Below are 27,635 nucleotides of genomic sequence, written 5' to 3'. Positions count from 1 at the left end.
TATTGTTCCAGAAGCATATTTATCTTTATTAAAAAATCCCAAACCCCCAAAACTCAAGATCCACAGTATAACAAAAGAACCACAGTATAAACTGGTCGTCTGGACAAAAATCTCATCCAAACCTCTGTTTAGATTTTGTCTCACCGCTAAACGTTCTGAAACAATAGAAATACAGTGTACAACACCCACACTGAGAACAAAAACAGCGTCACAAATCCTCCATTATGGCTGAGATGACCTGGTCAATCTGGGTTTATTGCATTCTTTTTCCTTTTTTTTTTTTGTTCTATAGACACAAACTTCAGTAAAATAAAAAAATATATAAAACTCTTAAGTGTTTTTGGTCAACTTGAATTTTCTAAATTTGTCTTTCCTCAGGTGGGATATTCTAGCTTAGCGGGATATTATTTTAAGCATTTTTAGTAAAACGCTCTCCTGCTGAGCGAAATTGAGCTTAATTTTACAGCGAGCCGCATTCTGAACTGCAGCGGGAGGAGGAAGGCATGCCGGCCGAGCCTCGCCAAATCAATTTAGTATTAAAACAACTAAAAAAACGAACAGAGCTTCTTTTCAGAGCTTTATCAACACCATCTGTCTGTCCTGGAGAGACTGTCATCTCCTGGCTGCTCCTCTGGATATCTGCCTCACCTCTCAATCGCTGTCTTTTTCCCAAGATCCTCTCCAGTCCAGAAATTCCCTGTCTGTGAGCTGTGGAATATTTGATAGTGAGCCACTTTACTTATTTTTGATCTGGACTTCTGTTTTTGTACACATTTAAGGGCGTTTTCACACCTGTATGTTGTTTTTTATGGTTAAAATCAGTTGATGAGTTCAGTTTTGTTCATATTTGGAAAGTTTCTCCCTCTTTTTGTTTTATTTTCACACAGGCATAAACCCAACAGGCCTAAATGCACTAAAATGCGCACCAATAAACATGGCAAGCACATCAAGTCTCCTCTTTTAGAAGCTTTTAAACACAAAACGCTTTAAAACAGTGTTTTTAATAGGACGTGAGCAGTGAACGCTGCACAAACCCTGCTCTCAGTGTGTAAACAGCATGGAGCAGCAGCAGAGACAGTGTTTGTTCATAGCTGTTGTAACTAATTAGCATTATCTGGCTTATATATCAGATTAAACTGTGCTGTATCAGCAGTTTAGCTCGATTAAAAACAGTATATTTGTATATTTGATATTTATACCGCATTAAGAGTACAAACCAACCGGAGTCCGTTTTAACGTTTAACGTTTATCATCTTCAAAAACGTTCTTACAAAAAAAAAACTACATATACAGCGCTGGAAAAAAATTAAGAGACAATTTTAATTTTTTTATGAATCAGTTTCTCTGATTTTGCTATTTATAGGTTTATGTTTGAGTAAAATAAACATTTCTCCCAAATTCCACATAAAAATATTAGAGTCAATTAGAGCATTTATTATTTGCAGAAAATGAGAAATGACTGAAATAACAAAAATATGCAGAACTTTCAGACCTCAAATAATGCAAAGAAAACAACAAGTTCATATTCATAAAGAGATTCATTCAAGGGTTCAGAAATGGTTTCATGCATCAGTTTTAATGTTTTCATGCATCTCGGCATCATGTTCTCCTCCACCAGTCTTACACACTGCTTTTGGATAACTTTTTGCTGCTTTATCCATCTTCCTCTTGATTATATTCCAGAGAGGTTTTTTTTTTTAAGTGCTCTTTCATTTTTATCCAGAGCTGTATTTCACAGTCTAATTCTAGCTCGGTTTGAGTGGCGTATTGACGGCTGTGGATCAGATCCAGATCTCTAGAAGTGATGGGAGTTTCCAGCACGATGCCCAAGATGTCCAGATGTCCAGTTGTTCAGATGCTCATCCTTCGTCTCCTTCGTTTCTCTCCTCGTTTCCCGCTATGACGTGGAGCCTGCGGGCGCGGAGGGGTGGCAGCTGCTCGTAGGTGCTGAAGCCCAGCGGATTGTGCTGCTGGGGGAGGCGGTACAGCAGCAGATGGCTCCTTAACACCTGGACCAGCAGAACAGAACAGAACAGAAAAACACGTGTTAGACACCAAAGGTGTAGCAGAGAGAGAGAGAGAAAGAAAAAAAAAAGGACATATACTTCAGCTTCAGAAGAGGTAAATCACTCGTACCTCATCTGTCAGGTAGTGAGTTTTTCTCAGCAGGCTCCGGCGTGCAGCTTCCACCTCCTACCCAGAAAAAACAGCATGAAAAAGAACACAGACTCGCTGTGCTATCACTCACAGTGCAGGATAGAAAGAACAGATAAAAGTGGACCGAGCCAATCCATCAAATTCATCTCACACCAGGCACCCAGACAGACCAGTCCATTCCCCGTGATATATTACAGACTAGCATGTGCTGCTAACAGCCTGCATATTTCAGACCTCTTTATTCTGAATTCCACAACACACTCAAACACACACTCCAACCCTCAGATCCAAAAATGTCAATTTCTTTGTTATACAATAATTTATGGTATTGGAAATCAAAACTTAAAGTTTTCCATTTGTTATCAATATATTTTTTTTGTTTGTCCCATTGTGATGCAAAACAGAGCCAACATAACATATGTAGCATATGTTAATATGTTAAAATAACATATGTTAGTATGTTAGCTAGCTCGCTGCTAATGTTAGATAGCTCTCCGTTAACCTAAGTTCTCTCCCTAGTAACATAGATAACCCACCACTAACCTTTGTTCTCTCCCTGGTAATGTTAGTAAACTCAAAGCTAATGTTAGTATGTTAGTTAGCTCTCCGCTAACCTTAGTTCTCTCCCAGGTAAGGCTAGCTAACTTACCCCTAATGTTAGTATGTTAACTAGCTCTCTGCTAACCTTAGTTCTCTTCCTGGTAACATAGCTAACTCACTGCTAACGTTAGTATGTTAGCCAGCTCTGCGCTAACTTTAGCTAGCTCTCTGTTAAACTTAGTTCTTTTACCGATAACGTAGCTAACTCGAGCGCTAGCTAACATACCAATGTTAGCTAGCGCTCGACTAGCCTTAGTTCTCTTCCCGGTAATGTAGCTAACTCACTGCTAAAGTTAATAGGTTAGCTAGCTCTTCGCTAACCTTAGTTCTCTCCCCGGTAAAGTAGCTAACTCACTGCTAATGTTAGTATGTTAGCTAGCTCACCACTAACGTTAGCTACCTTTCTGTTAACCTTAGTTCTCTTCTCTGTAATGTAGCTAACTCACTGCTAATGTTAGTATGTTAGCTAGCTAGCTCTCTGCTAATCTTAGTTGTCTCCCCAATAACATAGCTAACCCACCACTAACCTTAGTTCTCTCCCTGGTAACGTTGCTAACTCAAAGCTAATGTTAATATGTTATGCTAGCTCTCCGCTAATGTTAGTTCTCTCCTCAGATTAGATGTTTACGGTGGGCCACTGTATTTCCCCCCAGCATTAAGCTTACCATCTGAAAAAGTAACACCTACAGCAAATTTACAGTAAATTTAAGACAGTTTAAGACCTTAATTACCAGGATTTTACTTTAAGACATTTAAAGACTTTTTAAGGACCTGCAGGAACCCTGTAGAACCGACTGACTTCCTCACTTTGCTTCAGGCTGTTAAACATCTATTAATCACAGCTGAATGAAATCAGTCTCTGAACCGCTTCTCTTTCCCTCATTCTCACCTGAACCTGATCCTGCACCTGCTTCCTGACGACTCGCTGTTCAGAGGTGACAGAACAGGGTCAGGGACAGCTCACGGCTCTGTTACGATCTCTACCGTATTTCAATAGCGTTTAGAAACAGACCCAGGACTACCTACGACTCAATTCCAACTACAAAAACATTAAGATTTGCTCACTATGCTACTGAGACAATTCGAGTGGTTCACCTCAATTTTCCACCTGCACTTTTTTTGAACTCTGTTATGTCTCCCATAATGTTGTGTGCATTGTAATATTTAGAGCAGAACTGTGCTCTTACCCTGCTAATTGAACCTTCACACTCTGCTCTTACTGGTGCAATGTGCAATTAATGAAGATTGAACACCAGGCTGCTCCAATTTAGACATGAAACCTAAAATCCCACACTAAAATGATGACAGGTGTTTCAGTTTCATTCTCCAACCCCTGTACATCTTTTTTAGCATACCTGAGGAACGTCCTCTTGTGAGAAGATAAAGGCATTGAGATGAGCAACAGCCACAACATAAAGCACAGGACACCAGCTCCTCCTCAGAGCTCCGGTCACAAGGGCGCGGAAATACAGCCGCAGCAGAGGCAGCGAGTCCTCCGGCGGGGAGGTGAAGTTCTCCAGAGGAAAGGGCAGCTGAGAAAAGAGAGAAAATACAAATGATATATAATATATAGGGCTTTCAATGTTAAAGCATTAATGCATGTGATTAAATGCTTTACTATATATTAGTGTGTGATATAGCACTAAAATAAAATAATAGTATTTTTGAGATAACGATACTCTTGTCAATATGACAAAACACAAAACAAAATATGTTATTATTGCATATATGATATGATATGGCACACCCCTAACTGAGATATAAAAAAAATAAACAAAAAAAACTAATAATAATGCACTTCAAATATCTCCATATATCCATCAATCAAACAATCAACCTTTATTTCACTTGGGAAAAACATTGAGGGTGACCCTCATTTACAATGCAGTCGAGCATTTATAACATCAAAGGCATTGAACACATTTAATAATAATTTAGATTTAGATTTAGATTTGAAAATCAACATTTGATCAAATATATATGTAAACCCGAAAATTCTATATTATCATTAAAAAAAAACAAATTTGACACATAAAAAGTAAAAAATGTAAAAAATACAAAATAAGTAAAAAACAAAAAAAGCACTTGTGCAAGTGTGATTAATCACAGTGAATCACAAAATATTGTTGTGATTAATCAGAATAATTATTTTTTAATCGATGATACCACTGGTAAAATCCCATTTTATCCTCTTTTTGGGTAAACGCTGCTGTTTGGCTGGTCAAAGTGTTTCCTCAGGTTAAAGTGAAGCTGTTTATTATTAAATATCGCCTGTTTGCTTGATTCAATTTGCTGTATTAAAATGGAACCGTTTTACTGCAATAAAAAAGAAAAGGTATTATATGAGGTAAGTGTGCTGATGCTAAATTAGATTTACGAACCCCATAAATATACTGGTGCTTCATTTAGAAAACAAACTTGGCCAGATACAGTTTGTAAACAGTGCCTGACTGGGTTAGGCGTTATTAGTTTTTTCATTTTAAACAGGATTTTTTAAACTTCATAATATATTATATCATATTATATTACAGCCCATTTACCAATAAAGAAACACCTGAAAGCACTTCATGGGTTATAAAGGTCTTTAAAAACCTATTGTTTACAGTACCTGTCAAAAGTTTAGGCACCTCATTCAAGCTGTTTCCCCCTTTTTTATGATTTTTTTTACATTAGAAATTTAATATTTAAGACTGTATTAAAGCTATACATGAACACGTCTGAAATTATTCTGTAAAGAAAAAGTGTTAAAACCAACTATACACTAGCAGCGACAGGTTTCTAAAAGCGATTTATTATTGAGATGATTGTGAGAATAAAGTCGTAATATTACGTCTTTATACTTGCAATATTCAAATTTTAATCTTTGATCTCAAAGTGAACTGTTTTTATTTTTTTAAGAGGAAGCATAAGCTAAAACGATGTATTATGGAGATGATTATGAGAATAGAGTTGTAATATTACAAGATTAAAGTCATAATATTACATAATTATTCTGGCAATATTACGTCTTCAATCTCGTAATATTACGACTTTGATTTTAAAGTGAACGTTTTTTTTTTAAGAGAAAGCATCAGCTAAAAGCGATGTATTATTAAGATGATTATAAGAATAAAGTTGTAATATTACAAGATTAAAGTCGTAATATTACTTCTTTATTCTTGCAATATTACGTCTTCAATCTCGTTATGTTACGACTTTATTCTCAAAGTGAACTGTTCTTATTTTTTTAAAGAGTGGCCCTAAAATGCTGTCGTATATCAGAACGTTCGTACTCTCTTACCTGCTGCAGCGAGACTCCGAGCGAGCGCAGTATTCCCACATGTTCTCCGAACACGGCGAGCCTCATGGTGGCGCTGTAACGCCTCTGCAGCGGCAGCAGAACGAAGCAGACGAACAGCGGATCTCCGAACGACACGGCCTCGTACTGCACCAGCAGCGCGGAGTACAGGTCGTGGAAAGACGCCAGACCCGGGGGAGGTGTTCCCAGGTCCAGGTCCTGCAGGCAGGTGGGTCCCGTCAGCCTGCGGAACAGCGCCCAGGTGAGGTCCTGTACGGGACGCTCCAGGAACAGGTCTGTGGAGCACAGGAAGACGCAGGACAGGCGGGCGAGCTTCGCCCCCGGCGGCACAGCGCTCAGCGCCCGCCCCCGCCAGCTCTCCACCAGCAGCAGCCACTGCAGACACTGAACCACCGCCTGCAGAGCGCCGGCCGGCACAGAGCCCACCTGCTGCCCCCGCCCCTCACACACACCTGTCCTCTCGTACAGGCTGATCAAAGGCAGGAACGGCCAATCAGAGGGCAGCGAGGGGCCGGAGAGCTCGGGGAGGAGCTGAGAGGTGAGCCACGGCGTTCGGCCCAGGTGCCGGTCCCGAGAGGACAGCACGGCGGGCTCCAGGTGAGACAGGAAGGTGAGGTAACACCCCCGGATAGAGGGCAGGTGAGAGAGAGAGAGACGGAGGAGAGGACCCAGACCTGACGGAGGTGTAGAATTCTCCTGAAGATCCAGTTCTGATAGAGACGCTGCTTCTGGACCAGCGCCACCCCCCTCCCTAAAAAGAGAGAGAGAGAGAATAACATCAGTAGAAAGAAGAGTCTGAAAAACTGAAGACCTACTGACCTCATGATAAAAAAATTAATAATACATGGTCAAGACTTGAGATCCTAAGGCACGGTCATGACTTATTAAGGCATGGGAATGAGACTGTAAGGCATGGCTAAGACTTAAGGCGTGAGAAATGAGATCCTAAGGATTGGCTAAGACTTATTAAGGCGTAGGAAAGAGATCATGAAACATGGGAAAGAGAACCTAAGACATGGCTAAGTCTTCTTAAGGCATGGCAATGAGATCGTAAGGCACGCTCATGACTTATTAATGTGTGGGAAAGAGATATTAAAAAATACACATATTTTATCAGATTTGTAACAAAGGTCAATGATCCAGAATTATAAAAAGTAGAAATATAATGGGAAATGAGAACAGTGTGAATTTTTCTTTTGAAAAAACAGTAAAAAAGTAGAACCCTGATGTGATAATTAGGTGTGGGGGATATGGCTTCATATTTCAGGGTATAATATCGATATCGTTCACCATATTCAAAAATGTTGGCGATATTATTGCGTACGATATGATATGGCACAGACCTAGCTGACACCTCTGCTTATTAAATCAGTCTAGGATTTCTTTATATAAAAGCCACAGATTTGCTTCCAAGTAATGCATCCTGTAATAAATATAAGTAATGTATATTACAATATCAGAAATGTGCTTAAATATTCTATCAGCATTCAATATATAATAGTAAATTATTATCTTTCTGTTTTAGCTCTCTGAAAAGATGAAATCTCACAGAAACAGAAAGAGACAGAGCTGTATTTGCTGCCCTCTTGTGAAGATAACAGGAAACATCAGCAGAAACATCTGCCTCAACATCTGCTTCTTCACGCTGCGCCTGGAAACCTGCTGCTTCCTCAAACCTCAATAACAAACGGGTCCATAAAACTCAAAAAGAAGAAGGTCATGACCTTAAAGCTAAACTGGAAACTGGCATGAAGATAAACGGCTGTTGTAGACCAGCGCCTGCGGTGCACACAAAATATAAATACCCAGTAAAACCTGTGCATCAAAGAGCACAGCTCTTACAGAAGATACAGAGAGGTTAAAATCAGAGCGCCTGTTTAAAAACGACCCGAGTTCTCTATAAATCACTCAAAGCCTAATATAATGTAAAGGTTTCCTTCTACTAAAATCCACTTTTTCTTGTTCTTTTATTTTCTGAAATACAGCAGGTCTCTCTGAATTGTTAATGATGCTGCACATGATGAAACTCTTCCTCTTCCTCATTCTCTGCAGCAGCAAGTAAAAGAAAATATTCAGAAAAACTAAACGAGTCGATCAGGAAAAGCACCGTGTCTACATCAACCCGTGAATTAGTATTCATGGCCCCGCCCACCTCGGCTCGGGACCGCCCACAGGCAGAGCTGAAGCCGGGCGGCGATAACTAACAGATAACTAACAGCGCTAGGAACAGCATGCAGTTCATTCCTGTGTTATTTGTGCGAATAACACATCAGTGTTTATATACTTTACCCAGTAATTCAGAGCTAAGAAACAAATGGTTAGAATTAGTCTATGGAGGAAAAACAACACCAGCCAAGTACAATTGAGATAGGTAGGTGTAGAGATGTTTAGAACAGTTCTGTTTACACTAGTTAAAAGTAAAAATCCACCCCGGGTTGGATTTTAACTTTCTCGACCTGGACTCACCACCTCTGTGAGTAACTATAGGTTTAAATAGGATCTCCGGAGGATGTGGTGTTTTGCAGAGACTCTAAGACTAGGTCAGTATAGGCTGAACTGCACAGGATTAGCATTATTACACATGTTGTAAAGTAACATATGACATTGTAAAGACTAGTGTAATTAGTGTTATTAGTGTAAAAATCTCTGAATGGAGACTCACGGGAAGAGCTCCTGATTGAAGATGATGGTGGACAGAAGCTCATGAGCCAGATATTCACTTCCGGGCAGCAGCCAGGGCAGCAGAGCCAGCGCTACTTGATGAAACAGGGCAGCATGTTTAGCTATTTCTGCATCAACAGGAACCTGGATCCATTTCAATCACAGTAAAGAAAGAATTACAGTTAGAGTGAGATTCTGAACATTAATGCACAGAGAGAATACAATCTATCATTGCACTAGAAACTTTTTATAGAAACTTTTCATAGAAACGAATTATTCACAAGTTCCAAGTCGTTGAAGGTGGAATATGGAGCTACACTTGTGTTCATTACCTCCGTTTAAACTCTCCATTAAACTCAGCACATTAAAAGCTTCTTGTTTTAACCCCTGATTAATCACAAAAATGTTTTTTAAGCAACTTGACAACACAAATATTAAGTATAATTTACTTTGTCCATTCTAACATTGATTCTTTTTTTTATATTTAAATTATATTATATTAAATATCCCCCATTCAATCACCTGCTCTCTCACACTCTCTCTTTATTTTGTTTATTTAAGAAAATATATTTAAATGGACATTTATTTGCAATCTATTATATAGCTATTTAGTACTCGTTTATTTTGTGACACTGTTGTTTAAAAAGCTAACATAAATGCGTTCTTTCTTTGTTACTGCACTGCCACAGTACTGGATCGGGACATCCCTCCTTTAAATACCCATTATCAACAGCTTACTATTAAAGAGAATAAAATGTGTGATTAATAAGGATTATTCGTGATTAAATAAAATAATTCTGTGGTGATAAATCAGAAATCAGGCTGTAGAGTAGCAGATTTAAAGCGGTGTAGATGTACAGTATGTACCAGTCTATGAGCCAGTCTCAACAGCAGATACAGCAGGAGGTGTTCATGGCGTAAAATCCAGGCACTGGCGTGAGAAACCGAGGGCATCGATCCCACGCAAGACTTTAAATACCCCAGAACAGATTCAGAGAGCAGGAGAGAGCTGAACTGCAGAGAAACATCAGAATTTAGGAGTTAATGCTTAAAAAATATATATATCCAAACTGCTGTGGTGTTTTTTAGCCACTAGATGGAAGCACACAACATCATAACTGTACACCACACACCACATATATATATATATATATATATATATATATATATATATATATATATATATACACATACATACACTAGTGCATCTTAAAAAAATAGAACATTATTGAAAAGTTACAGTTTAAAATGTGAAACTCATATATTATATAGATGTATTAAACACACAGAGTGATCTATTTTAAAAGTTTATTTCTTTTATTGTTGATGATTATGAAGCTTACAGCCAATAAAAACCCAAAAATCAGTATCTCTGAAAATTTGAATATTATATAAGACCAATTTGTACTTTTGGTACTTAGTGTGGGCAGTGTGCCAAGTCCTGCTGGAAAATGAAATCTTACAGCACTTTGTGGAGATGTGGATTTCATTTTCACACTGACTGTGTACCAAAAGCACCAATTGGTCTTATAAAATATAATATTCTAATTTTCTAAAACAGATTTTTGGGTTTACATTGGCTGTAAGCTTCATAATCATCAACAATAAAACATATAAACACTTAAAATAGATCACTCTGTGTGTTTAATACAGCTATATAATATACAAATTTCACATTTTTAACAGAATTACTGAAATAAAGTAACTTTTCAATGATATTTTAACTTTTTGAGATGCACAAGTATAATTAATATTAATCTATAATGTAGAAAATAAATTAAATAAAGAAATATACAGAAACAAAAAAACTGGGAAGGATTAAAAGAGAAGGAAACTCTTGTGAAATACAATCGTATTATAATAATAAATGGATATAGAAGTGCTGAGGTGTGTTACGCTGCTGCTGCTGCTGCTGTTAAACTCTACACTCAGATCAGCACAGAATTACTGAACACACAGCATCTGCTGATCAGACCCACCCGCTGGGTCAGGCCTCGGTGGAGAGAGGTGAGAACATCCAGCAGGTAAAACAGAGCAGAACACAGAGCGAGAGGAGAGCCGGGTCCAGCCAGACTCGGGTTCATCTTTAACCGGACGCAGCCCAAACCCGGGAGACTGGAGACGAGATCCGGGCCAGGAGCATCGGATACAGACCTACAGATCACAGAGCTGCACCTGTAACATTATAAACACACTATATTACTGTCAACTGTACATAGCAATACATAGCAATACCCATTTTCAAATACATTTCTCATTTTTTATCCCATTTTCTCCCCAATTTACACGGCCAATTACCCAAACTCCCCCCTATCACTAGTGATGCTCCTTTATAACACCAGGAGGGTGAAGAAGACTAGCACACGCCTCCTCCGATACATGTGAAGTCAGACTCCGCCTCTTTTTGAGCTGCTGCTGATGCAGCATTGGCGAGTAGCCTCAATCAATCAATCAACCTTTATTTTCACTCGGAAAACATTGAGGATGCCCCTCATTTACAATGTTGCCGAGCCTTTACATCATCAAAACAATTTAAAAACATTTAATGAGAAATTAGAAATAATAAAGAATAAAATAGTAAAAAAAATAATAAATAAATGAAAGAAATACTAATACTAAAAATACTAATACTAACATTTAATCTATGTAAATAAAATATACATGTAAAATAGAAAATTCTAAAAGACCATAAAAACGAAATTGACATGAGAATCAAAATATAAAACATTCTAATTAAAAGCTTTAATGTTTCTTTGTAGTGAATTTTAGCTCACTGGCGCTCTCTCTGTAGCTAAAAGCAGATTTTCCCAGTTCACTAAAAACTCTCCTGGATAATTACTGATAATTATTGTAACGCTAACGCACTCGGTTCTGATACATCAGCTCACAGATGTAGCCTTGTGCTGATCCACATCACCCTAGGATTGATGAGGGGAAAGAGAGAGCGCCATCTACTGTACTGTACCCACCCAGAGAGAGCAAGACCAACCAGGTGTGCTCTCTCAGGGCTCTGGCAGCTGATGGCAAGCTGCATGAGGGCTAAAAGCAGCTATAAACACTCCATGAACTGCAGATTCATTTAAACCTCTTATTTTAAATAAAGACAATTCAACAAGGTAAACTGTAAAATAAAAAATAATAAAAAAAGAGAAAATCATCATCTAACCTGAGGTTTTGGGCCGTGCTGATTACAGCCTGATTAGAGATCAGTGGAAGAAGCACATCTGAGGTCAGGGACTCCAGCTCCTGTAGACACTGAACAGGCTGGAAGGAACTCTGCCAAAACACACACAGTAAAACATCCCATATTACACACACATATCACACTCTCTGAAACAATTCAGGGCTCTGCTTTCTCTAAGCGTTAATACCTTAATATTAGAGATAAAAAGCTCAATAGCAAATCTATAGAAATCAGTGTTTTAATATCTCTCACCTGCAGGCTGAGCTGTGAGTAAAACGCCCCCAGGTAGATCAGGTAGGAGGGCAGGAGGGTCAGGGTGCGTGACCTTTGACTGGGGTCATCCAGGGTCATCACGCAGCCTTTCAGCAAGCCAATCACTGTGGGCTGCAGGCCGGTCACCTGACTCCACGTCACCGGAGGAGGAGGAAGACTCTCTGTACCCTGAGAACTGAAACAGGAATATTTATAAATATTACTCAGGAAATATAGCATATATGTTTACTTGTTAAATTTCTATTTTTAATGTATCTATAAATGCACTCACTTCAGTAATGCGCTCTGCAGCTCCTGGTGGCAGCCGGCGGTGTGAGTGACCTGAGTGAGGAGCAGCAGCAGCGCCTGAACTCTGTGAAGCTCCAGCAGCAGGAGAGGCTCTGAGGAAGTGATGGGTTTATGTGCAGCCTGCAACGCCTTTACTAACACTGAGTACAGATCTCTACCAACACAGAGAAACACAGAGAGACACAGAGAAACACAGAGAGACACAGAGAAACACAGAGAGACACAGAGAGACACAGAGAGACACAGAGAAACACAGAGAGACACAGAGAGACACAGAGAGACACAGAGAGACACAGAGAGACACAGAGAAACACAGAGAGACACAGAGAGACACAGAGAAACACAGAGAAACACAGAGAAACACAGAGAAACAGAGAGACACAGAGAGACACAGAGAAACACAGAGAGACACAGAGAGACACAGAGAAACACAGAGACACAGAGAGACACAGAGAAACACAGAGAGACACAGAGAGACACAGAGAAACACAGAGAGACACAGAGAGACACAGAGAAACACAGAGAAACACAGAGAGACACAGAGCGACACAGAGAAACACAGAGAAACACAGAGAGACACAGAGAAACACAGAGAAACACAGAGAGACACAGAGAGACACAGAGAAACACAGAGAGACACAGAGAAACACAGAGAAACACAGAGAGACACAGAGAGACACAGAGAGACACAGAGAAACACAGAGAGACACAGAGAGACACAGAGAAACACAGAGAAACACAGAGAGACACAGAGAAACACAGAGAGACACAGAGAGACACAGAGAAACACAGAGACACAGAGAGACACAGAGAAACACAGAGAGACACAGAGAGACACAGAGAAACACAGAGAGACACAGAGAGACACAGAGAAACACAGAGAGACACAGAGAGACACAGAGAAACACAGAGAGACACAGAGAGACACAGAGAGACACAGAGAAACACAGAGAGACACAGAGAGACACAGAGAGACACAGAGAGAAATCATAAGAACCAAGTTTTTAGTTATGAGATACATTGTGGCATAGGGGTGGGCAATATAGCCCTAAAATTATATCACAATATTTCATGATATTTTCGTAATAATGATACTCTTGGCGATATGACAAACCACTGAATTATTATGACTGCATACAATATGATATGATATGGCACACCCCCTAACTGAGATAATAAAAAATACAAGCATTATATCAGATTTACAGTAACAGAAGTGAATGATCATGACTAGTCATGATACTAATAATAATAATAATAATAATGTGCTCCAAATATCTCCATATATGCAGGATTAGGTAAAATAAATGATACTGGACAGATATAATATATAATCTGTCTCTAGTAGATGATATATAATGGGAAATGAGAACAGTGTGAATTTTTCTTTTATAAAAACGGTAAAAAAGTAGAACCCTGATGTGATAATTAGGGGTAGGTGATATGGCACCATATTTCAGGATAAAATATCATAGTTCTCCATATTCAAAAATGATGGGATGTTCTCACGTGTACAGGCTGCAGGCCTGTCCATAGCTGGCAGCCACGGCCCAGAGTCTCAGAGCCTCGGTGCTGCAGAGAAAAGCTTCCCCGGGCTCCAACAGCAGCTCCTGAGGTTCTGCAGCCAAAAACCGGGACAGACGCTCCCTCCCACCTAAAGAGTTCAGCTGAAACATATACAAGATCTTACCATCCGACCACGACCACCAATCAGCAGCTTTATAACATAATCTGATGCATTATACAGTGCAAAAAATATAAGGCACATTATGCGACACTAGTAAGGAACAGTGGTGTCGCTGGGGGGCGAGCTAGCCCTTAACATTAAAATTAAGCTTAAAGTTTAAAAAAATACGGTACACTAAGCTATTCTCACTACAGTCAGGACTCACAATCCTGCTACAGGTGTGTCTCCCAGCGCTCGCCAAAACTCGGAGGAGCTTCATCGCCGCTGAAACAGGTAAACCGTATAGAGAAGGTGGGGCTGGGGAGGTGGGCGGAGCCCAGGAGCACGGCAGGAACTCTGACATCACTGTCTCCATCAGCCGAGGACAATCGAGGATCTACAGGTAGCAACCAGAGTCAATAGTCACACAAAAAAATGCTCTTTAAATGGTGTCAAAAGTATGGACAAAGATGGACGTTACTATTAGAGATGTATAAAATACTAGAGATGGAGACTAAAGTAAAAGTGCTTTTAGTGCTCTATCAAAAAAGTGACTTGAGTAGAAGTGCTCTTTAAGCTCCACACTTAAGTGGAAGTAATAAAGTATTGCAGTAAGTAGTTTATTTAAAAATTTTCTACTCGAGTACTGAAGGTAAAATTACAGCATTGCAACAGGCAGAATGGGAGCAGCGAGGTCTTCTTATAAGATCAGCTTAATCTCTTGATTCACTCAATGATGAGCAGCTTCATTAAACCCAGTGACAATGCAGAACATGTTCTGAACAAATCATTGCTTGTGCTAAAACTACAACATCAATCAGGGTTAAAAACAGCTAAAAACTGCGTAGTGTGGGTTTAGTGTGTTTTTTTATTTTTATTTTTACCTGTGTGGCTGCAGAAGCTGAGTGGCGAGCGATCCGTATCAAAATCTCCAAAACATCGAGAACAACACCGGGTGCAGGACGTACGACCTCCAGAATATACCGCAGACGCTGCAGGACCTGCATCTTCAACAGACCCTACCAACAGGACAAACACACAAATTATACACATCACCAAAAATACAATACTCACTCTACAACATATAATATGAATACAATTATAAAAACATAAAGAGTTTCCTCACCTTGATCACGTCGACTCGAGCAACATCATGATCTGGTTTTCTCAGCTCCTTCTCTTTAGCTGTTAACTTCATCGACTCATCCAGGCCTTCATCGTCCTCCTCTTCCTCCTCTTGGCCTGAAGGCAGCAGAGGGAAAGCTGCCATCCCCATCAGCCAGGGGAACATTCTGTCCAGACACTCCTGCAGAAAATTAAACCAATCGAGTGCTGGATGTTAATCTACACAGATTTATCTGCTGAAAACTGTTTATTTGGGTGAGTAAAGAGCTTCCGTTTATTTATAGTAAGCTTAGATTTACAGATTTACACTAAGGCTGGGTGCAGCAGCATTAGCATTAGCATTACTGCTAGAAAATGCTGCACAATAGCGCTACACTGAGGAACCCTGAGTGTTTTGGTAAGCAAGGGTAATATTAGCTAGCGGTTTTTCACACAAAGCTTGTTTTACATAGTAAACAGTCCAATATACTCACCTTTGAATGGCAAAAGAGCTAGAGCTTATCGCTGTGGTTAGCAGCTAACGCTAATAATGCTCCAGTATAACTCTGTATAACTCTGTACTTCAGTGGAGAGGCTTTACTGCTCCTTAATACCTGACTGGTAGAATTCATACATAAGGAGCACCGGATTATAAGACATTTTTGGAAAATATTAAAGGATTTTCAGTGAGCCTTATAGCGTGAAAAATACGGTAAACGGCTCCAATCACCAGCAAACCAATTAAAAACGTTTTAGATAAAAAGTTTAGACCTATGTGTATTTGTCAATGTATTCAGGTGTCCTTCACCCTGCTTAACGTGAGTTTCCTCACCTCATCATCAGGAGAAACCAGCAGGGCTCGCAGTGCATGCACTGCTGCTGACATCACACTCTCCACTCCATCATCCAGAGAGAAACGCAGGAGGAAGATGAGCCCAGCGTCCAGCAGCGAGGACAGCACACTGCCCTTCAGAGTATTACAGTACACCCCAGCACGAGCCTGAACACACAGCAGCACAGATACACACACTGAATATTACCATAATCACACAGCAGAATCTTATTCACCATACATGTAAAACTATACTGAAATCTGACATTCTCAATTCTGATTCATGGCCCATATGTGGTATTTGAATATGATGGAGGAGGAGAAAGTATTTTCTCCAGCTCTTTAACTCAAAATCTTTAAAAAGAAAAAAGCAGTGGTAATGGAACTGTGGTATAATCACAATATTACACTCGAGGTTCCTGCTATAATGTGTAATATTGGCACTGCTGTTTTGCGGCCGTAGATCAGCACAGCAGTGCCAATATTACACATTATAGCACGAACCTCCAGTGTATTATTGCTTTATTATACCACAGTTCCATTATCCCTGTTTGTTGAAAGATTTTAAAGAGTTTAAAGAGAGGAGAAAATAGTTCCATTGCTGCTCTTTTTGTTAGTTTGTAGCTGCGCTGTTTGGTTTGTAAGCGCTGTATGGTTGCTAGGTTACCTGTATGTGGCGGAGTAATGCAACATGGAGAGCTTCGGTTACAGTGCATTACCGGTTGATAACGGCACTCACAGAACGCCTCTCAGCCAATTATATTGCAGCATCGAAACTAACTTTAGCATAATATTGCTTAAATGCACTTTTCTTATAAAAAGAAATGCTTGATCTCACACAATTCTAAGTATATAAAAATACATTGCAACTTAATTAACACTTAATACTGGTATCTTTTCCTCAATAAATAACTAAAAACAAAGCAAAATACAATGTTAAACTATGGTTCTATGGTAACTTGTATTAAACAGGAGCTGAACTGTCTGTAATGTAACTCAGTTTGCGTTTCTGTGCTCGACTCGCTGAATGAAGCAGAGAGAAGCTGATTCTCAGCTCCTCCACAGTCTCTCTCCTCTCTGTTAACTGCAGCAGAACTGGAGGCAATTTAACCTAAACCCACTGAACCAACTTCATTCATTTACCTTCGAAAGGATTTGAGCCAAAGTGTTGAGGGCCAGGGTGCGCTGCTGGGTCAGCTGACTGCGCGAGAGCAGGAAAAGCTCCTGTAGAGAGTATCCTGCCAACTAAAACACAAAGAGAGAGAGAGAGAGAGAGAGAGAGAGAGAGAAATGAAGAAAAGAGATAGAAAGCGTTATTTTACATTCAATCAATACATCTATCTAATAAAATATATGCTAAAATACACTAAATAAATTTATTAAAAGTAAAATAAATAAATAAAACAACAGATAAATGTAAAAAGTATATTTGGAAATAATTTATTTCCACCCGCTGACCTCTGGCTCCTCCCCATGGTGATGCAGGCCGAGATGAGTGGGCAAATCTTGTGTGGGCGGGATTACAGATCCAGAGAAGTCGAAACGAGCCTGCATGGCCTATAAATTCATCACACACAAACAAAACCAAAGTTTTTCTAATGGGTCTTAAAGAAAGCTAACGCTGCCACACAATTTTTGGTACCGCTTTAAAATAAGGCTTCTTTATAAAGGGTTTATTAACAGTTTATAAAATAGTTTATTAATGGTTATAAATTAAGTTGTAAATAATTTAAAAACATTAATAAGCACTTTTTACAACACATAAATATAAAGAACAACAGTGAAAATGACTTCTTTTTAACATATATAATAAAATAATATAGAAAGTCGGTTTAATCATTTGATATGTTTTTATAGTCGAATTAATAAAGGTTTTAACAGAAATTAAGGTAATAATGACTCATGAAAAAGACAAAGTAAAATGTTTAACAGTATAAATGAATGTGGAAGACACATGACAGACCACTGTTTCCTTCCTATTTATGTTATAACTGCTTATTAATGGTTTATTCATATTTATAACTATTTATAAATCCTTTATAAAGAAACCTCATTTTAAAGTGGTACATAATTTTAATTTTCTTCCTTCATCCTTCAAGTTCAAAACATGTATTAAACCAAACTTTACCAAAAAGTCAGGGGACGGTATTTGTTTATTATATATCTTATATTATTAGAGTCTGCTTTACCTGGTTTAAAGTGTTACCTGTTTGGTGCTCTGTTTTCTTGGGGCAGGTAAATCCCTCGTCCACTCCAGTTTCTCCGGCTCCAGTTTGTCCATGTGAACCCACTCCTTCTGTGGTCTGACTGGTAAATCCTCCTCTGCATAAAGAACATCAAACATATATATATATATATATATATATATATATATATATGTATATGGCCACTTCAGTTTCTGAATCAGTTTCTCTGATTTTGCTATTTATAGGTTTATGTTTGAGTAAAATGAACATTGTTGTTTTATTCTATAAACTACAGACAACATTTCTCCCAAATTACAAATAAAAATATTCTCATTTAGAGCATTTATTTACAGAAAATGAGAAATGTCTGAAATAACAAAAAAGATGCAGAGCTTTCAGACCTCAAATAATGCAAAGAAAACAAGTTCATATTCATAAAGTTTTAAGAGTTCAGAAATAATCAATATTTGGTGGAATAACCCTGGTTGGTTTTTAATCACAGTTTTTTTTTCATGCATCTTGGCATCATGTTCTCCTCCTCCACCAGTCTTACACACTGCTTTTGGATAACTTTATGCTGCTTTACTCCTGGTGTAATAATTCAAGCAGTTCAGTTTGGTGGTTTGATGGTTTGTGATCATCCATCTTCCTCTTGATTATATTCCAGAGGTTTTCAATTTGGTAAAATCATAGAAACTCATCATTTTTAAGTGCTCTATTTTTTTTTCCAGAGCTGTATAACTTTATGCCACTCCTTTTTTTTTATCTCAATGTTTTTTTTACAACCAAATGTCAATGTATTGTCCAATTAAGAAATAATGCATAATAAAACATGCATACAATAAAAAACAAAAGAACACATCCAGTCTATGTATGGCCTGCACGAAAAAATATTATATCACTATAATAATAATAATATTATCACTAAAAGGAGGATAGAAGATGTAAAGGTCTGTGATTATCTGATTGCTGCAGATGTTCACAGTTTTCTTGACTTCTCCTGTTTATCTGATCTCTCCTGTTAAGATAAATGGGGGGGGGTTGAGTTGGCGAGGTAGTGCTAATCAGACTAATTGAAATCGATGACTCTGTGCTGGTGTCCTAATCCTGCAGTTCAGCCCGATGCTCTCTGCCAAATGGACTTTAGTTTGTACGGGGAGAGAGCAGGTCTGGCTGTGGGCCCTGAGCACCGGAGCAGAGACACTGCTGCGCACGGCAACATTCACCAGCCTGCACTGCAAACGCTGCGTGTAAATCACCGTGCAGAAGCCTCGTCAGCCAGGAAGACGCTTAAAGATATTTATCACAAAGGTAAAAGACTTTTTCCTCGAAAAAACAAAAAACAAAAACACTGTCCTTAAAACACGAACTCAAATTTAATTTAATTCACACTTTAATTCCCCAAAAAACTGTGAACTTTAAGAACTTTACGCACTCGTTCACTTTACCAGCCTTAAGCTTTTATACACTATATTTGCACTACTGTTTATACGGGTTCTGTTTATACTTGCACTGTCATTCCGTCTTAATCACCTCCCTCCCTCCCCATCACTACTGAACTATTGTCTTGTGTCTCTTGTATCACGTACGTCTATTTGTGTCCTTGCTGTATTGTACTGTAAATATAGTGTCTCCCATTCTTTTATATTTATAATCTTATTTTCTGTACCTGTTGTAATTTTTGGGAAAGAGAGTAACGTTACTTTAATTCTCTGTAATATGTCCTGTACATATGCAGTATTGACAATAAAAATAATATCTTTAAATAAGAAATTAAATATATTTTTGACTCATCTGAGTGCTTGAGTCACTGAACTGAACTTTATTCAGTTTTACCAGCAAGAAATCTGATTTAGGCCCAATGGAGGGGTGGGTTAGGGGAAGGGATAGGGTTTTTACACTTCAAACCGAGGAGTATTCAGTATTTTTCTTGTTAAAAGTGAGGATTCAAACTATATATTACCACACATATTAGTTTAATGTGTAGTCTTAGTTTAATGTTTTATGTCTGAATTTTACCCAACAAGCATTAAAAAAAGATCGCTAGTAGTTTGTCTCAGTAGCTAGCTAAGATAGCTAACTTTCCCTTTCCACCTTAAACGGTGCAACAAAAGACAGAGGCTGCAGCATTTAAGGCGGAAGGGAAAAGTAAAATAAAATAAAAGCTAATCAAAGCTAATTTCAGCTCCCCATCACAGAGTTTAGAATAAAGGAATGGACAATAATAACTAATTTCTGCACTTTATTAAAATATCCCTTCTTTCTGAAGACATAAAATAAAATAAATCCTAAAATTAACTAGTTAATCAGCAGCAGCAGCAGTTAGGTTACTGAACTTTAGAGCTCCTGATGGCATATCGTATCGGTGGTGATGTATGAAGGATTTCCCAATTTTTAGATGGAGGATTTCACCCCTTCCTCTTCTAAATATAGGACACCCCATTGTTAGAAAGGAAATTAAAGGATTATGGGCTGTATTTTACACCCTGCACAAGAGGCTTCATGATGCTCACTGCTATGAAAATGATCAGGGTTTTAGTTTGGCCTTTTCTTTTACAGTTACAGAGTTTCTACCCGTCGTCACCCTGTCGTCCTGATTTAACTCTAAAACTGGAAGCCTCTCAAAATGTTTCTCCATCAGCCAAAATTAGCCGAGACCGGGGCCAGAGTATCATCTCTCTTTAAGAATTACTGCTGCTGCTGTATTTTTGGCCGAGATCACAGTCTATTCTGCACCATCACTGTTCTACAGTTATTACCAAAAGCTGATCTGCTGTAGAGGTCTGTGCGGGACTGCCTTTTTAAATCTGTCTCGCTTGTTTTAGTCCCGTTACTGCCCGATCCCACCAAAAATCACTTGTTTTTATCCCCTTACCACCAGATTGTGCCAAAATTTGCTTATTTTAATCCCTATCCCACCTAAAATCGCTTGTTCTAATTCCGTTACCACCAGAACACGCCAAAAATGCTAGTTTTAATCCTGTTACTGCCCAATCCCGCCAAAAATTGCTTGTTTTAGTCCTGTTACTGTCCAATCCTGCCAAAAATCGCTTGTTTTAATCCCACGCCAGCTTGCCACATACACATTTCTGCTTTTTTTGTTGCTTCCATTGGCTATTAACCTGAAACTGCTTTCTTTTTCTTTGCAGTTTTCCTTGAGTGCCAGAAATGACATTTCTTTGGGTTATTCTCAGTGCTGAATGATTGCATTGATCAAGACTTAAGCCCTGATTGCAGCCAGATCAATAATCCTGTAGTAGAGATGGATTTAGGCCTGAACACTGGATGAAGGGATTGATTCAGGTATTTAAAAAATACACAATTTAATTCATTTAAATGAATGAATATATGCATTGTTATTATTATTTTTTAATCAATGGGATATTTCTACATATATATACGTGGTCCCGCTCCTGTATCGGCTGAATTGACTGAAGTCCTGCTCCCGAGTCCGACGGGAGTGCAGACCTCTAGTCTGCTGGTGTGATTCATGATGTGCAATTCAGCTAAATATTGGAATAAAGGGCTTCACCTCTGATTGGAGGCTGTGCTTCAGGCTGAGTCTCTCCTTCCTCTTCATCTGCATCCATCACAACATCCTGAGATTCCGGTTCCGGTTCTGCAGGTTTACCTTTAGTGATCAGCTGATCAGGACTCTGGAGTCGAGACGGTCCTGAACTCGAGGCTTTCTGAGATTTACGGGATCTCACGAAGTCCACCAGTCTCGGATCTGAAAGAGGAACAAGGCTGATTAAATTAAGCACAGTTTTATACATATAAACATATAAATATAATAAAGCTGTCATATGGGGAAAAATAATTAGAAATGTCATGGAAATCACAGGGCATCTCATGATATGGTTCTGATACTGGATTAGATTGAGGTCCAAAAAGACTGGATTAAAATAAAAATGTAATTATCACCTAGCTGGGCCAGCAACTTCTTCTGTTCATCCACAATTTCACTCTGGGACATGTTCTCCAGCCGGGCCTGGTTCTCCTGGTGGATCCGCAGTGTTTCAGCAGCGCTGTCTGGACCTAAACCCTGACCTGAGACCAGCAAAGAGCCGGGAGCAGCAGCAGCGCCTAAAACAAACCAGAAAATTCACACGTTTATAACGTTTCAGAAAAGATTATCACAAAAACTCAGCATGTATAAATATTACAGGTCTGTCAGGAAAACTGGATGATAAACTGGCCCAAAAAACTGTGACTAATGATATTATTGTCAATTAAAAACCAATTATACCACTGTTACAATAATGATATAATACCCTACAAATACAATTAAAATAGCAAAAAAAAAAAAAGTTCGGTGTTGATTATTCATACAGAAAAAATGTCATTAAATATGAAATATTTAATACTTAAAAATATTTTTATAGTGTAGTTTTATCTGAAAAAAATATGATTTATGCAATTCATGTTATTTATTTATGTGAAAATGTTCCAACATTAATTAAAACAGAGTTTTGTATGGATAAAAAAAAAATCCAGAAATTTTAAATTTTGTACGATATCAGAAATTTTGTATGATTTTTTATGAAAATAAACACAGTGGACAATATTGCGGCCTAAACAATGGTTAAAGTCATGATAATTTATTGTACAATAGTTCATGTTTATTACAGTAGGATACAAATCACAGTTTGCTCTTGTGTCTATGTTACCTCCTGGTTCCTTCTTTTATTTAGGCTGTTATAGTCAAATCTGCTGAAGTTGCATGGTAAATCCATTTAATATAAATTCTCTCTCTTTACACTGACCTGAAGCATCACGAGTGGATCCAGAGCGCTGAGGAATGATGATCTTGGGATCATTCTTTGAATTTCCACGTCCTTCTTTAGCATTCTGTGCAGCAATCTGACGGGCAAATATACTTTTTCTGCCTCCAGGTGTTTTTCCCTGTTTAACAAACACAAGAAGCACAATTTTGCAATTTAAATGCAGATACGGGATTATAAGGTGCACTATCAATAAACATCTATTTTCTGCTCTATTTTTTATACATATGCTGGATGTTAATCTACACAGATTTCTCTCTGAAAAACTGGTTATTTACAGTAAGCTTTTCAGATTTCCAGATTCCACCAAGGCTAGGTGCAGCAGCATTAGCATAAGCATTAGCCCACTGTTCCTTGTAAATACCACGTGATAGTGCTACGCTGAGGAACCCTGTGTGTTCCGGTAAGCCAGGGCGATGGTTTTTAATGGTAAAAGAGCTAGCTAGCGCATAGCACAGTTAGCTAACGCTAATGCTGCTCCCGTCTCAGTGCTGGAGAACTAAACTGAAACTCCTGTATAACTCTGTACTTCAGTGGAGTGTCTTTACTGCTCCTTAATACCTGACTGATAGAATTCATACATAAGGAGCACCGGATTATAAGATGTGCTATCGATTTTTAGGAAAATTAAAGTATTTTAATTTTAGTGCTTTAATTTATGTGATTTTAAGGTCTTTATCTCAGTGCTCTACCCGCCGTGTGCTGACTCCTCACCTGTGTCTCTGCTGTGGATCGATGCAGGACTTTGGGGAAAGCTGTGGTTGTAAAAGTGGGGAATGATACCGGGACTGAACTTGTGTCTCTCTCCTACAGAAACACAAACACACTGTTTAACAGCACAAAACTAATGAGCCAATGAGAAACAGTCTTTTTTTCTGCTGATTAACTCACAACAATCCTGGAGAGGACGGCACTGATGTGAGTGTCATGTTTATCCAGCAGCTCCTCCGGATCTTCATCCTCGAAGCGCACTCGCTCCTTTTTAAAGCGAGATTTTTTGGGAGGAGCCGGCGCTGCTGCTGAGGCTGGAGTCAGGGCGGGAAGATCATCCGGAAGATCTGAAAAATAAAGTAGTGGAACTTACTGGTAAAATGAACCACTTTGATACCATTTACTTGTAAATTTATTTGTAAATTACAACAGTTGTTTTTTATTGTGTGTGACGCGGTAAAATATAAATTACATAAATATCGGCATTACACAGCCCCAGTTCTAGACTAGAGCTAATGATACTGGCTAAAATTGATGTATGAAGTAAAGAAATAACATTTTTACTGTGTCTTCAAACTTATATGTAAAGCAAAATAATTTAAGAGTATATTTTGCTTATGCAAATTTATAAAGATTATCTAATTGTGATTAATTTCAACTAAATTAGAATTATACTGATAGAACAACTCCGTTATGTAAAGAAAAAAGTATCTAGACATATATAGGCATATATAGAGAATATAATATTTATAATAAAAAGGGGAAATATAAAGTGAGAATACAAATAGGTAGTAAATTAGTAAATTAAAATATAAAGAAAACACTTGACATCACCCTAGGAGTGATGAGGGGAAAGAGAGAGCGCCATCTACTGTACTATACCCACCCAGAGAGAACAAGAACAACTGTGCTCTCTCAGGGCTCCGGCAGCTGAAGGCAAGCTGCATGAACAGGATTCGAACCATCAATCTCCTGCTCAGAAGAAGTTTAATAGTCCTCTACTTTGTGTCAACTGACATCTCTTATATTGGAGCCATGGTTTAATTAGCAGATTTAACCTGATGGAGGTGTTTGTTTTTTTTTTTACAGATTTTCTGTCAATTACAGAGATATTCCCTAATATTTTTGCTCAGAATTAAGGAATCTAAAAACACGATTGTGACTGACAACAATAATTATATTCCTTTCTTATTATCTTAATGCCAAGAGTGGTGATTCATCATTTTTATCAGGGGGGTTGTTTGATACAGAACTGAGAGGAGGAGCTCACCTGTAATGGTCACCACATCTCTCTGGTTCTCCTGAGGTTCTCCTCCGTCTCCATCCGCTTCATCCCCTCGCCGTTTTTCGGGTCTCCTAGCTACGTTAGCCGCAGGCCGACCCCCCGAGGACAGGAACTCCTCCTGCTCCCGCAGCAGATCCGATTCCGAGTCGGAGGGCTTGGGGCGCTGTATCATCCCCTACAGCTGGATCTGAGTCTCTGACAAACAAGCAAATAATTCAGTCATTTAACAGGAAAGAGTGAGTTTTCAGTATGAAGTTTAGGAGCAAAAGAGAAAAAAGGAGCCCAGCTGATATTTTAACTTTGAGTCAATGTTGGATTTTGTGTTTAATAAACTATAATAAACCATAGCTCACATTTAGAATGCTTAAAATTGTATGGAAGAGAAAGAATTAAACTGTAGGGAAGAGTGGGGTGATTCTAGGAAACCATAAAAGAAATTTGATGAGTGATCACAGTTTTTTATAGAGTAAGCTATTTTACTCATTCTGCAAAGAAGAGAGCCTCCTTGCCAGACAAGTAAGCACACTTAACTTAAAGTTAGAGCTGTAGAGTGTTATAAAGTCATATAGTGTGTTGAGTGTTGTAGAAAAGTGGAATTTAATAATGTAAAAAAAACTTAAATTAGTGATTTTGTTTGCATTTTTTAGCTTTCTCTAGCATTACATTTTCTGAGATCAAAATACGCTGTTTTATTCAATAATTAATAACGCAATTTACCCTAATGTATACCAATGTAACTCCAAATGTACAACTTACCCCGGGGGCAAGAAAAGCCACCAAAATACTTTTTTTAGAAAGCTGTATTTCTTAAATACCCTATTTCTGATCCAACGTGATTGTTCCCAGGGATGCATAACATTCTAATATACATGCATATTTATTTTATTTTTATAGCATTTCTGTCAAGGCCTTGCTTTAAACTCCCTTTAAGTAAAGACAGGCACGACTCACCCCACTCTCCCCTATGCCCTGAAATGCAAAATATATTTATCTGTCTGAATCTACATCTCTGAGAAGTAGGAACTGAACAGTTACAAACTAAAAGCTTTAATTACTACTATTTTAGGTAGCTAAAAGTAGAAAATCCTATGTTTAACAGTGTTAATAATAAACTTAATCACTGTAGTAAATCTGAGTATAAAGAAACCAATCTGATTCAACATCTGATCTGAAAAACACAGTAAAACAGTAAAACTAATAGAACATGAGCATTCCCCCAGATATGGAGAATAACTGGTGATAAAATAAAAAACAGTTACTGCAAATAGAAGTAAAAACACTTTTTCACCCATCCATCCAACCGATTTTAGAAATTATATGTTGATTCAACGTTAATTTTTTTTAACGGTAACGTTAGTGTTTCAGCTGTGAGAGCTTGTCGGGTTATTGTACAAAAACTCAGGACGAGTCTCTCTCACAGCTGATTAAACATATAAAACACTATATTACCTCTTTTTTAGTGCAAAAACAGCGACTTTAGCTCCTCTTCAGTTCAGACAGGACTGCAGAACACTGCACACACATGCTACAGTTTACATCCGAACAACTTCCGGCTTCTGCATTTCAAAATAAAAGACCTACGTTATACATCTCTAAATGTGTTTAAGGAAACAAAATCACCCATTTCATTGTTTTTAATGTGTATTCTGCATTGTAGATTAAACCTATCAGAAATAAATGATGTTCCAGTGATGGAAAAAATATGTGAATGCTGTTTTTCTATCTGTAATGCACACAAAAAAGACACTGCTATACTAATATAAAATCAATACTGGTTTAAGTTGAATTATTGTTTTAAGCTTTTAAATAATTGGGCTGAACAGTCATTAATACAAAGGATATATATATATATATATATATATATATATATATATATATATATATATATATATATATATATATAAATATATATATATATATATATATATATATATATATATATATATATATATATATATATATATATATATATATATATATCTGATTTATCCCATTTTCCCATTTATCCCATTTATCCACCTATCATATATATATATATATATATATTTGTGTTTAGTGTTACACAAAAAAAGTACATAAACAGTTCAAATATACATGCACAATTCAATAAGGTTAATTACACGTTAATTTGCAATTGTAATTGACTATTTGGATATCTGTGTAGATATGTGTTGAAGCTATATGATTTATGTATTTATCTCTGAATTATTATCTTAATCAGTAATATCTGTTAAGTAGTTACTTCTCTCTCTCCTTCTCTCTCTTTCCCTCTCTCTCTCTCTCTCCTCTCTCTCTCTCTCTTTTTTCTTTCTCTCTTTTTCTCTATCTGTATCTCTCTCTGTCTCTCTCCATCCTTCCCTCTCTCTCTCTCTCTCTCTCTCTCTCTCTCTCTCTCTCTCTCTCCTCTCTCTCTCTCTTTTTTCTTTCTCTCTTTTTCTCTATCTGTATCTCTCTCTGTCTCTCTCCATCCTTCCCTCTCTCTCTCTCTCTCTCTCTCTCTCTCTCTCTCTCTCTCTCTCTCTCTCTCTCTCTCTCTCTCTGATGGGAATCCTCCGCAGTCTGTTCTCAGTCTGAGCGGGGTTTCCCTCCCGGTCCCTGAGGCAGGA

General features: G+C 38.1%; 1 protein-coding gene across 1 annotated transcript; it reads right to left on the bottom strand.

Moving 5' to 3' along the window:
- Positions 1–26,587, bottom strand: rpap1 (RNA polymerase II associated protein 1). Its single transcript, XM_022672547.2, has 25 exons — positions 26,479–26,587; positions 25,015–25,224; positions 23,925–24,091; positions 23,748–23,840; positions 23,016–23,154; positions 22,174–22,335; positions 21,782–21,979; positions 18,270–18,385; positions 17,522–17,620; positions 17,207–17,308; positions 16,064–16,231; positions 15,254–15,433; positions 15,012–15,146; positions 14,354–14,524; positions 13,971–14,128; positions 12,445–12,615; positions 12,153–12,348; positions 11,883–11,992; positions 10,696–10,891; positions 9,584–9,730; positions 8,718–8,860; positions 6,038–6,806; positions 4,113–4,289; positions 2,137–2,193; positions 1–2,009 (listed from the first exon to the last, which is right to left on the bottom strand). Exons 2-25 carry the CDS (start codon positions 25,199–25,201, stop codon positions 1,860–1,862), a joined length of 4,191 nt encoding a protein of 1,396 aa, XP_022528268.2. The 5' UTR covers positions 25,202–25,224; positions 26,479–26,587; the 3' UTR covers positions 1–1,859.
- Positions 26,588–27,635: the final 1,048 nt, after the last annotated feature.

This window comes from Astyanax mexicanus, chromosome 14 (assembly GCF_023375975.1).
Source record: "Astyanax mexicanus isolate ESR-SI-001 chromosome 14, AstMex3_surface, whole genome shotgun sequence".
NCBI classification, from domain to species: Eukaryota; Metazoa; Chordata; class Actinopteri; order Characiformes; family Acestrorhamphidae; genus Astyanax; species Astyanax mexicanus.
Note: the sequence above shows the minus strand (reverse complement) of the source record. Positions and strands in the feature narration are given on the sequence as shown.